The sequence below is a fragment of the Sturnira hondurensis genome, unplaced genomic scaffold, assembly GCF_014824575.4.
Source record: "Sturnira hondurensis isolate 20B ecotype Veracruz unplaced genomic scaffold, ASM1482457v3 Scaffold0008640, whole genome shotgun sequence".
NCBI lineage: Eukaryota > Metazoa > Chordata > Mammalia > Chiroptera > Phyllostomidae > Sturnira > Sturnira hondurensis.
In genome coordinates, this window is record NW_028081271.1 from 6,000,274 (window position 1) to 6,012,596 (window position 12,323).

The 12,323-nt window shown below is 46.2% G+C and overlaps 1 protein-coding gene across 1 annotated transcript; it reads right to left on the bottom strand.

Annotated features, from left to right (window-relative positions):
- Positions 1 to 362: 362 nt before the first annotated feature.
- On the bottom strand, positions 363 to 11,883 carry CCDC110 (coiled-coil domain containing 110). The gene is made up of 5 exons (XM_037055085.1): positions 11,874 to 11,883; positions 11,413 to 11,517; positions 4,909 to 4,964; positions 4,562 to 4,627; positions 363 to 2,498 (listed from the first exon to the last, which is right to left on the bottom strand). Exons 1-5 carry the CDS (start codon positions 11,881 to 11,883, stop codon positions 363 to 365), a joined length of 2,373 nt encoding a protein of 790 aa, XP_036910980.1.
- Positions 11,884 to 12,323: the final 440 nt, after the last annotated feature.

Consider the following 12,323-nt stretch of genomic DNA (forward strand, 5'->3'; position numbering starts at 1 on the left):
TGTATGGTTGCTTCTTGTGCATCCCCTGCTGAGAACTGGCCCCTGCTGGGAACTGGCCTGCAACCCAGGCATGTGCCCTGACTGGGAATCCATCCACGATCCTTTGGTTCACAGGCCCATGCTCAATCCACTGAGCTACACCAGCCAGGGCCTGTATTATATTCATCTTAAAAGTTTCCATCTTATTACTGTTCTCTGACTAGTGCCCAGTAGGCTAAAGAGAGTTTAAAAACTTGCTATTAGCCCAGTAGGGGACACATGAGAGGCAACCACACATTGAAGTTTCTCTCCCACTCTTTCTCCTTCCCTTTCCATCTCTCTAAAAATAAATAAATAAAATATTAAAAAAACTTGGTATTAATCTACCAGAGTGTGTACATACCTTTCACATCAGGGGCTAAAGGCCTATACCTGGGACTGGAGGTGTCTTCGTAAGTGTCGTGGCTGTCAAAATGGAATTTCTCTCTTCTTGGAATGTGGCCCACTTTTGAGAAGTCACCACGTTGGCCACAGATTTTTTCACTTAGATTCAAGTATTCTCTTCGAAGATTCCGCATCTCAAATTCCAAGGTGTCCCTTTCATTCTCTATACTTCTCACATAGTTCTCTAAAAGTATTTTGTCTTCCACAAGCCTGCTGATGTTGTTTTGAAAGTTTGCATTGTCTTGACTGTGTTTTTTCAGTTCTTCTTTTAGAATCTGATTATCTGCTTTGATTTCCATGACCATTTTTGATAACATTTCACATTCACTGCCCATTTCTGATAAACTATTCTTATAGATACTTGCTTCAGATTTGGCGTTTTTTATTTCGTTCAGAAAATTCTCTTCTGCTGTCGATTGATAGGTTTGAATGTTCTCGATTTCTCTTTCCAGTATTTCTCTAGCAGCAGTCGATTCTTGCAATGTAGTTTCAAGGTTGAGTTTATCATTTTTAACTGTTTCTATTATTTGAAGAAGCGTCTCTTGTTCCGTTTTGGCCAATCTTTCTCTCTCCTTTAGCTGCATTCTCTCGAGCTGACTTTCTTTTAGTTCATTTTCAAGTGAGCCTTTGTCCTTTACAAGCTGGTGTGTTTTCTTCTCTAACACTTCCTTTTCGTCTTGTATCAATAGAATATTTGTTTTCATTGCTTCTATTTCTATACTCAATCGATCATTTTCATTATTGACCACAGCCATATCATTTTGAGTTTTGTGCTCTTTACTTTTCAGTTGATCTAATGTGTCTATCATTTGTTGCTTCTCCAGAGAAAGTTGGCCATTTTTTTCCTCTAGAGTTTTATTTTGTTCTTGGAGAACATTATATTTACCGATAATTTTTTTTAGTTCTTTTAGACATTCTTTGCCATCTTCTTCTGTTTTAATTAATTTGGATTGAATAGTGTTCTTTTCGTGAAACAAATTCTTAAGTTGCTTTTCATATATTTCAATTTTCTGTATCAGAGATTGTGTGGTGAAGACAAGAGATTTTATTTTGGTCTTAAGGGTTAGATTTTCATTCTCTAGTTCTGTTACTTTTTTCTGTATCTGCATAGATTCTTTTAGGTAATTCTGCAAATACTGAATTTTTGCAACACACTGCTCAGTCACAGTGTGAACTTTGGATGTTTTCTCATTTTCAAATATTATTGAGCCCCGTTTTACTGCAAATGGTTGCCTCTCTTTGTCTTTCATTTCATACTTTGTTGGGTCAAAGAATGACAGTGTGTGTCTTGGAAGTCTGGAATGGAATTTTAAATCTGTAGCGTTCTTGCCAGCAATAGGAATTTCTTTATTATTTTTCTCATTCTTCTTTCCCCTGTGTATCTCACTCTTAGATAATTTTTTACATTTCCTACAAAAAGTCAAATGCAATTTTGACACTGTTCCCCTGAGTGGGAGTAATTTGTTTACTAATGCCTCTAATTCTAAAATTCTCTTTGACTTTATATCTTCATTTAAGTTACTTTCTGTATTTTCTTCCTTAATAAAGTTAGTATTTTCCTTGTGAATGGGGGACAGGTCATATGTCATATTACCTTGAAAATTTGTATCCATTTTTAAAGTTTGAATTTCATTTGTAAGTGCCAGCTCCTTGTCCTGTGACCTCTGAAGCTCTTCCTTCATTTGTTTGATAGAATGGCAAATGTCGTCTAAATTTTCACAAAATCCAGGCTTGAGGAAAGGCGCGGTAATTTTGGACTTATCCAGAATTACTGTGTCAGCGTGAGACGTAACATTCTGAGGTGCATTAGGTAGAAAGCTATAAAGGTTATTATAATTCTTGAATGCGTTAGGATTTTCCGAAGGGTTCATAATTATGTTGGAAGCAGAATTATCTGTCGAAGTTCTCAGAGTTGAGATGTCCTGGGACTGTGTCTGGGGTGGAACATGAATACCCTGAGAGAGACTGTTAATGCCATTGCTACTGGGTTTTTCTTCCACTGAATGAAGAGTCCTCGAATCCTCAAAGTGAAGAATTTTCTCCATGGAAAGGATTTCTTCTTGATTCTCTATAGGCTAGTAACAATAAAAAACACACTATAAATGTATTGTCATTTGCCGCATGACCAAACAAACACATTAAGATAATATTTTGTGGAGATTTTATTTTTGCAAACAAATGAATACTTAATCATTTCTACAACAATGAAGCCCACCAAGTAGGACTGATTTTCTCTGGGAAATCTAAACAGCAGTTGAGATCTGTAACTCTGGTCTTAACAATATGCTTAGAAATCGTGCTTATTTCCTTAGTGGGTGAGATACGTGGACCAACCCCTCCATTTCAGAAATAGACATTTAGCATCTCTCAGGAGACCATCTTTGATAGACTGGGAAGAGAGAAGCAATGGGACAAATGGAAATTTAAGGAGAACAAATATTTCCACCGCTGGGCTCTCCGTGCACCTTAGCTTGTGGTCTGAGTTTCAGACGATTTGAGGGCTGTGACTGTCCTGGAGAATGTGGGTTCTAATCATGTAGACACAGGGATGGCGGTTTGGACCTGCACCAAGGAATCACCCCAGGTCTGGGCGGGTCCTAAATGTAGAAAAACTTAATCAAAAGTGGACAGACAGGCCATAAAACTGCCTTGTGTTTCAGTTACGTGGGAATCTTTTAGTGTCAGGACTGAGTTAAATACCCTTCTACTCTCCTGAGGGCAATGGGATGCCCCAGAGGTATGGGGGTAAATGCACGTCTTTCAGGGTTTTCAAGGACAGGGATTGGCCCATGTTCATCTCTGACAGTCCAGTCGCCCTGGGAGGAAGGGGAAAATGTAAAGTTGAAGATGAACCGGTGGCAGTAACATTTTTGACATTCCTAAATACAGAATGATTTTGTACAGGAAAAACATACCTTTTCAATGTGTGTGTTGAATACTAGATTTCTTTCGGAGCTAAACTGTGGGTTTTCTACTTCAATAATACTTTTGTTCAATATTTCACTGATTTCAGACTGTACCTTAAAAAAAGAAATTGAAAATGTTAGGATTTCATTTCAGGTTTATAAACTTATGAGGGTGAAGGAGTAATAGATATTATAATTAAAAGATACCTTTTAATTTCCTGCACATAAAAATTCTTTTCTATCCCATAAAATACAAAATAAATTTAATTTATTATAACCTCTATAATTAAAGATATAAAATTGTGCCTTCATGATGTGATTATAAAATTAGAAAGACTCAACTTAGGAAAACGCAATCTTCAGCAGTTCGGATAATTCTCTATGCTTGATTTTTACATTGTTGGACAATCAGAGACCTTTGACCTCTGACATCAGAATGGAACCCACTCTGTCACCCTCGGGAATGTGTCTTCTCTCCGGGCATTCCCCTGCAGTTGTTTTCAATGCAAGAATATTGGGGTGAAGTTTACATGGGGTCTTCAGTGAATACTTGCTGGGTTCTGCACCCCCAGTGTTCACACCCTAACCTTCTCTTAAGGAAGGTTAGGGCACCCTGTATTTCTTCTGGAGAAAGTCCCTGTGCCTTTGATGGTGCTGATCCCACTTCTAACTCCAGCGTGATGGGTGGCTCAGTGCCAACCAGGGGCAATGGTGGCTCTGTTCGCACAGTGACCGGTCCAAGCATCACACAGGGCCCGGTCTGGGGCAACCAGAAGCAGGCTGAGAGGCTCGGCGTGAACTGGTAAGAGAGAGAAGCACGGGCCCTTCTCTGTCTGCCTGGCATCTGGAGGGATGAAGGCGAAGCAGACAGGGGTGTGGCTGTTTCCTTGACGACATGAGTCCGATCATATGGGTGCAGCCACCCCCTCGTGGAAATTCCTAGAATTTTCAGTGTCTGGAGCTGATGCACGTTTTCCCTTGGTTTGGGGTTAGATTTTTAGATCACTTTTAATGAGAGTCCCTATTGGCAGCACTTTGGAACATGTATTCTACAAAATCAGTGAGTGCGACTTCTTTTTGTCTTAAATCCAAAGATAACAGAATATTGCTTTCTCCAGATTTTGAGCCTAGAAAATGTTGTGGCCTCTGTCAACTAATCAATGGGTGGGTGAGAAATGCGGATGGCATATTAGGTTTGGGTATTTCCTGCGTGCTGATGAAATGAAACATACCATGCTGACGTTCTGCAGAGTCTGTATCCGGAGAGCCTGAAACGATTCCAGTTGATGCTGAAGGGCCTGTAACAAGACGAAACGAGCATTGGGATTGGGTACTTTCAGGCCGGTGAGCATGCACTTGAACCGTTACATACTTTTTTATATCCCCACACTTGCCATTTACCAGAAAGGACCACATGAGGGTCAGGTGACTCCCATTCTTGGTCATTCTTGCTAACTCTCCAGTGCATTTTCATGAAGTTGTTTTTTGTGGATAACCTATATGCATTTAGGAAGTATTTATCCTGAAAAACATCAGCCTTGATGCAAATATTGGAAAAAATAAAACAAAATATACTTACTTTTAATGCTGATTGTGGTTGAATTTGATTTTCTGGTTCAGATATGCAGCCATAGTCTAAAGAGAACATTTGAACAACCAGGTGATTTGATTCTGAAGTTTTTTTTTTAAACAACCATGGTGGAAGGCAGTCTACCAACTTTTGGGGACGGTGGGAAAAAGATAATGAGAATCTGAGCCTCACTTTTGGAAGAACCTAATGCTACTCACATACTAAGTTTCAGAAATAATTATTTTTCACTTAAAATATCTAGTTGTGGTTGTAATAGTGGTTTTATTTTTAGAACCGTTACCTTGTAACACCAAACCTGAAAATTTCAAAAATTCAAGTATCTCGCCCTGGCTGGTGTAGCTCAGTGGATTGAGCACGGGCCTGCGAACCACACGATCGCGGTTCGATTCCCAGTCAGGGCACATGCCTGGGTTGCAGGCCAGTTCCCAGTGGGGCACTCACCAAAGGCAACCATACATTGATATTTCTCTCCCTCTCTCTTTCTCTTCCCCTCTAAAGATAAATAAATAAAAATCTTTAAAAAAAAATTCAAGTATCTCTGTTTAAATAAATAAATGTTTACAGACAGACAACATTTATTTATTTATTTGTTTGTTTATTTATTCATTTTGGTAAAACTACTGATAATCCTTGCACTGTGGAGACCCTGGGCAAACTACTGCACAGGTTGCAGTGTCTATGAAACGACCACATAGTGATTTTTCTCTTTATCTTGAAAACAAGTTGGATTGACAGAGCACAGTTTCTGTCATGCTCTTGAAGTCATACAGACATCCATGTGTGTGCTCCTGCCTAGGCAATGGGTGGCAGACCTCCATCGGGGAGAGATGACGGCAATTTGTGGACTCGCAGCCCTCCCCGTTCAGATGTTTGGCTACTTGCTTTGTGAATTTTTATTCAGGAATTAAAAAAAAATAACATGCAGTGTCCGGAATGAAATGAAAGTTAGGACAGAATGTGCTCCTGGGCTGACCACTTCTACCCTGAGAGGTGGTTTTGAAATCGGTCAGCATGTCTTCTTTGGACGGGCAGTCTGCCAGATCTTACAGACCATGGAGGCAAAGTATAGCCCCGCCCCTGCCCCTGCCCCCTGCCCACCTCCCCTCCCAACTCTAGTTCAGAGCCTGGGGCCGTGGAGCCAGTTGGAGAATCCCGCCCCCATCGGAGGGCAGGGAGAGGCAGCCAGGGGACGCAGGTAGTGCTCAGCTTTGCCCCTCACCAGGGAAAAACGGGAGTCTGCAGCGTCTATGTCAGAGAGAGCAAACGGAACCCCCGTGAGCTCTGGGCCAGCGTGGCCAAGCTTCCCAAAACTCATCAGACTCGAACCAATCTCTACTGTTGAACTCAAACGGCTCAAAATGCACATCAGAAAGAGCAGGTCACCTGGGACCCCGCAGCCCGGAACGAACTGTTGTCAATTTTGAGTCCGCACCCTCCCCATGGGTGTATGTGGGAAAAACAGAATGATTTTAGAACAGTGGGGTCATATTACTCATGGCACTTTTAAACAAATTATATTTATGTAACAGAATAAATGCTGCAAATTAGTGCGGTATTCAGATTTTTTCCCACTACGTGAGAGATTATTTCCTACCAGATCACTCTACACTAATGAAAATAGACCATGAAAAGGCTTATGAGATTGGAATTTTAATGGTTTTTAATAACAGACATTTCTATTGTAGTCAGTGTCGTTTTACTCCCTGCCTAGAATGGGAGTAAATTATGAGAGATTAGAGTTATACTTCCTCCCACTGCGCTGCCCTACTTCTCATGATATTTGCTAGTTATATTGTTTTCACGCTGTGAAGTTTTATGATGTTTAATTTTGTTCTGAAGGCATAACTCCAACAAGTCTACGTTAACACAAAGATAGGTCATTGTCACCGTGAACAGCTTCGGCCTCGCTCTGTTCCGAATGGATGTGCTGTCCGGAATCCCATCTCCACCCTGCCCCTGCAGCCCCAGCCTCCCGTCTCTGCATGGACTGCCTGTCTCCTTAGGAGGACGTGCAAGTTCAAGGCTCAAAACCGGATTCCTTTTGCGGAAACCAAATAAGAAATACTGGGCTGAAAGAAATCTGGAGACGTGGTCAAAGACTATAGTAGAGAAAAGATTGTAGGGAAAGAACATGGAGTTTTTATCCTGGCTTAGATTTCCTGTCCTTCTACCCTAAACCCTCCCTCCGTCCCTTCTTTTCTGACCACCACGGGGCTTTTGCACAGTTCCCAGGCTGCTGCTGTCACAGGGCTCCTGGCTGCCTGAGCGCCTGTGCTCAGAGTGTCCTTCATCTCGTCATCCTCCCTGAGTCCCTCTGGTCTCAGGAGCTGGTGTGCTTTTCCCTTTGTGCTTTTCTGTGGCCTCACCCTTTGGTGAGGGGACCTGGGGGAGGGGAGATGCTCTGGAGGCTTCGTGGGAGGAAGTGACCTCTGCTGCCCTGGGGTCGTCCCCGGAGACTTTTGTTAGAAATCTAGTGGGCGGCGTATCCTGTTTCCGCAGGGCTGAGTTCTGTTGATGGGCATCCATACAATACGGAGTCTGGGGCCCAGGGTTGTCCCCTGCGATTGTGCAGGCTGTTCACTGCATAGGGCGCCTGGCCAGGGGGCATGTGAGTTCATCCCATGCTCGGCTCCCACCTGTTAATCGCACTCCCGGTGGGTTTACCTCCAGCTGGGGGAGGGTGTGCGTTTTCCTGAACCACACAGAGGCCACCCCTCGGGCTGGTGGGGGCCTGTCCAGAGCGTTTTCTTCCCTTCACACCAAGTGAGCGCCTGTTAATGAGCCTCTAGCTTGTCCCATTGGTTAGAACAGCAGCCCCTCCCTACCACCCAAACCCCACCCACAGAAAGACCACCTTTCCTCCTCTCTTTGTATTCACGTTGGCCGGGGTGGGGGTGGGGGGAGCATTCATGAATATTTCAGCTTGCTTAATTGCTCCTGAAGGTCAAGGCAGAGTTAGGAGCCTGGCTATAATTTGCCAGGCCACAATCTTCTGTTTTGATCTTCGACTTCCACTTTCTAATTTTTATGTCCTTCTCAGTTGCTACTGATGATGTTTTTATCAGTTTTCTAGCTTTAAAAAATATATTTTGGTTGTTGTTCATTTCATTTCGTTCCAGGGGAGGACGGGAGTCTTGCATGGCTCTAAAGTCTCTATGTGGAAGGGTAGATAAGTTTTTATGAGTTAACGATTTAGTCCTAAGTCATGTTTCATGTTTTAGTGCCTTTGTGTGGCTCTAAAATCTCATCATGAAAGTGTCGGAAAGTTTTTATAAGTTAATGATTTAGTCTTAAGTCAGCTTTCACGTTTTAGTGGGTCATTCCCTCAGTCCCAAAGTGTCCACTCTGTGGTGGGTCCTGCTGTAGGTTTGCAGGCAGGCAGGACACGAGACAGCAGGGCCCCTGCACTCATGGTGCCTACACTCTGACAGAGCAGACAGGGAAGAGTGCAGACAAAGAAGCGAACCAGGTACTTTCAAATAGTGGTAAGTTACGCAGAGAAAATGAGCTACTGGGACCGTGAGTGAGGCTAGTTAGGAAGTGCCAGTCTGCTTATCCGACTCCTATGTCCTAAGAAGGGACGGGCAGTGCGAACATCTGTAGTGAACATCCGTAGGCAGAGACTGGGGGCAGAGGGGACGGCAAGGCCCTGAAGCAGAGAGAGTTTCTGTTTGCAGAACAGAAGGAAAGCCAACCGGGTGCCCCTTACCACTTACCGGGCAGATGGGAGCTCAGTAAGGTAAGAGGTCAGGGAGAGCCGGCCCAGTCACGTAGGGCCTCTCGGGCCCGCTGGAGGGGTCTGGCTTTTATTTTCGGTGGAAGGGAAGCCTTGGGGGGTCTCAGTCATGAGGATGATTCGATCTGACACTCTGGGTGTGGTCATGGGGGACGAGGTGGCTACTGTAGGACCGCTGCAACAATCCGAGTGAGAGACAGGGTAGCTTGAACTAGAACAGGCTGGGGGAGCAGGGGAAAAATAGGCAGATTCATTCTGAGTTTTGGAGGTGCAACCAGCAGCATTGCTGGAGGGTTAGACGGGGCCAGGGGACAAGAAGGAAGGAGGACCCTCCTGTTTGGGTGAGAGCAGACGGATGAGTGAAGACATCATTTACCGATATGAGAGAATGGTCTAAGGATGGGGTTCAGGGAAAACACTTTTAGATACATTGAAGTTCATTTTTCTGCGAGATATCAGAGTGGAGATGTGAACAGGCCACTGGCTATTCCCGTCCCTGGTTCTAGCCAGTGGTTCGAACACTGTCTTGGGCAGTAGAGACATCCCTGCTGGACTGGGCAAGGGCAGTTTCAGTGCGGCGACGGGGACCGAGCCCAAATGAAGTGTCTAGAGAAGAGACTGCACTGTGAAGATTTGTTCGGCATCGGCACAGGCAACTCCTTCAGCTGGAATAGAGTACGTGCTGGACGACGCATAAGATGGAGAAGGACTTTTTAACCATGGGAGATTCTGGTATGCCTGCTCGCTGCTGGAATCCTATGGTAGAGAGGAGAATAATAATTCCGGAGAATGAGGGAGGCGAATTTAAGAAGCTGAGGACTTGAGAATGCCAGGAGAGAGAGGATCCGGAGGCAGTGACCTTGGATGTGGGCACCCAGGTGGGTGGGAGAGGTGGAATAGCAGATTTGAAGGCAGAGGGTGAAGGAGTTTGGGTCGACGGCTTCTGTTTTTTGCCTGAGGTATGAGATCAGGTCACACATTGAGAGGCAGAGGCAAGAGGTGTTGACATGAGAAGAGTGATGTGGTATCTTGGAGAGGGTTTGAAAAAGCATTTTCGGGGAAATAAAGTGAGTTTTCCAAAGTAGGTGGCTAGGCCATCTACTCCTTCTTTCACTTTTATTTATTTATTTGTTTGCTTTTGATGTATGTTTTATTCATTTTTTGTTCTTTTAAAATCAAAGAGACCTCAGAAATATCACACGAGCTCTTGTAACCCAGCTTTATTTAGGCCAAATCAGGCCAATACTCTGTAGTACTCAGGACATGGACCTCCTGGTGACGGTGGAGCATAAACAGAAAAACAGAGTGGGGAAGGACAAAGCCTCACCCGCTGAGCTGGCCCTTAGTTGTCAGCCCGAAATCACTGTCATCCCTGGCAGTGCCTGACTTAGAAACTCTGTCAGTTGTTGGGCGTGCCTTGGTGGGTCCAGGACTTGTAACCACCGTGTTCTGGCAAGAGAAGCTGTAACTCTCATGCTTAGGTGCTATTTTACATGCATGTGCGTTTCCCACTAGTGCTGGCTTTTCTCTGGGGCCCTAACTCTCCCTCATGGATCTTGCCAAATAAAAGAACCTCAGCCCCTTCTGACCTTAAATGCTCCCTGGAAGTAAATGTTGAGCTGAGTCTGGGCCTAAACTCTCTCTGAGGCCTCTTCCACCTCTGTTCATGAGTTCCCACGACCCCTCTTGGTTGCCAGGGGTGCCTGTATGTCCTCATGGGTGGAGGGGTGCTGAGGCACCCAGAGGGAGAGGTCAGGGCACTGGCCTGCCGTGCAGTCTGCTGGCCTCCACGGTGATCCTTGGGCACCCAGCTGGCTGGCTTTTGTCTGCAGAGGCCTGGGCTGGGGCTAGCTCCTTCTCCCAGTGCCTTTGACAAGGCATTTGTGATGCTCCCCGATTTAGGAAGGTGCAGAATCCCTGTGCTGACCGCCATGGTTTTCATCGGGTTCGTCACTTTTCTCAGCACTGCTGTTTGGGTCACCAGGGACAGTGCCTCGTAGGTGATGTGCACCGGGGCGGCGGAGCCGGCTGTCTGTCTAGGTAGCGCTTCCACCCACAGTGTCCTGCGTCTTCCCTGGCACGTCGCACCGAGCACCGGGCGCTTCTGAGAGGGGTGCAGCCTGCAGCTTCCATCCTCGAGGGGAGACTCCGAGGGTCTCAGATTCCCCCAGCTGGGTATTTACACACACTTCATCCGTGGTTCACGTGCAGCTCGAAAACTGGAGCTCTGGTTATTCCCAACACCCTCCCCGCAGACTATCCTGCAGTCCACAACATTTATTGTACAAAGTACTGCTTTTGGAAAAAGTGTATTATCTTCGTAGTGTCTAAAAAGTCAGCAGCTCTTACTTGGTATTGAGAGACCCAGTGTCCTCCAGGGTGGTGGTGAATGCCTGGATGCTGGGCTGCCCCGCTGAATACTGGGCTGTCTCACCTGCTGCCTGTGTGACCCTGGGGAGTTCATTAACCTCTCCGTGCCTCAGTCTCCTCACTTGTAATATGGGGATAATGGTAGTAACTACTTCATAGGGTTGTGAGGTTAAATGAGTTGATACATTTAAATGCGTTGAACAATATCAGGCACCAAGTAATGTGTCGTCTTTACTATTATTAGTACCATATAATTGTAACCCGAAGTGCATATGTGTTGGAAGCACCCCAATCGGGCCAGCGGATTTTGGCGTTTACCCGTTTCCTGTAATAAAAGGGTGAACCGTTTCTCACTGCCCTCGGAGCTTTCGTCCTGGAGGTATTACCTGTTTCACTGCCACCGCTTTCCTTTACGCACTCAGAGGAATTGAGGATCTTGGACGCCGAAAGGAGGACGCAGTCAACTTCATCCGCGTCCTGATGATGCTTTTCTGTAACAGAACCAGACGTGGCTTTTGGTTTTGCTAGGAGAAGGGAGGCGAGGCGTGGGGATTCGGGACGCCGAAGCCCCAAGCGGCCACGGGAGGGCGCGCTGGGGCCAGGCAGCGGTGGCCGGACACCGTGGAGGAAGCTGGAGGCTGGAGGCTGGAAGCTATAGCAGGGTGTAGGGATGGAGGCGGCACTTTTCTGGGGTTGAGGCAGGTATGCGGCCAGTCAAGAAAATCGCACTCCACACTGGACCCATCTAGGGGATGTGGGGGCCTGTCCGGGGCAGGCGGCGCCCTCCGCCACCCGTCCACCACCCACGGGTCCCCATCAAGGGACAGCAGCCCGTCCGGGCTCTCACCGGGGCTCATTGTTGCTGCTCAAGCTCTCTTTTCTTCCCAACTGTCTCCCCCCACACATTCCGCTCAGTTGCTTCGCGCCGGGGCAGCCCGTTGCCTGGGAACAGGGTGGCCTGGATGCACGCGCACACAGGGGCGCGAGCCTGGGTGGGGGAAGAGGGAGGAGGAAGGTACATGCTTGGATCGGGGTCCTGCGTCCGGGATGACCCGCCAGAGCTGCTTCGGGGACAGCTGCGTGGTGAGAAGGTCCCACCGTTTGCTGTGCTCTCCCCAACCCAGGGACAATCTCACTAGGGCGTGTTCCTCCCCATGTCTTCCCTGCTGACCCAGACCTTGTCAGACCCAAGCTCTGTCGGGAAGGGACTGTTTGGAGACAGCCAAACAAACACCTGGGAACCGTTTGCCTTCTTTCTTAGGACAGTTTCATTGTTTGTTTCACTGTGTCCGTCCTC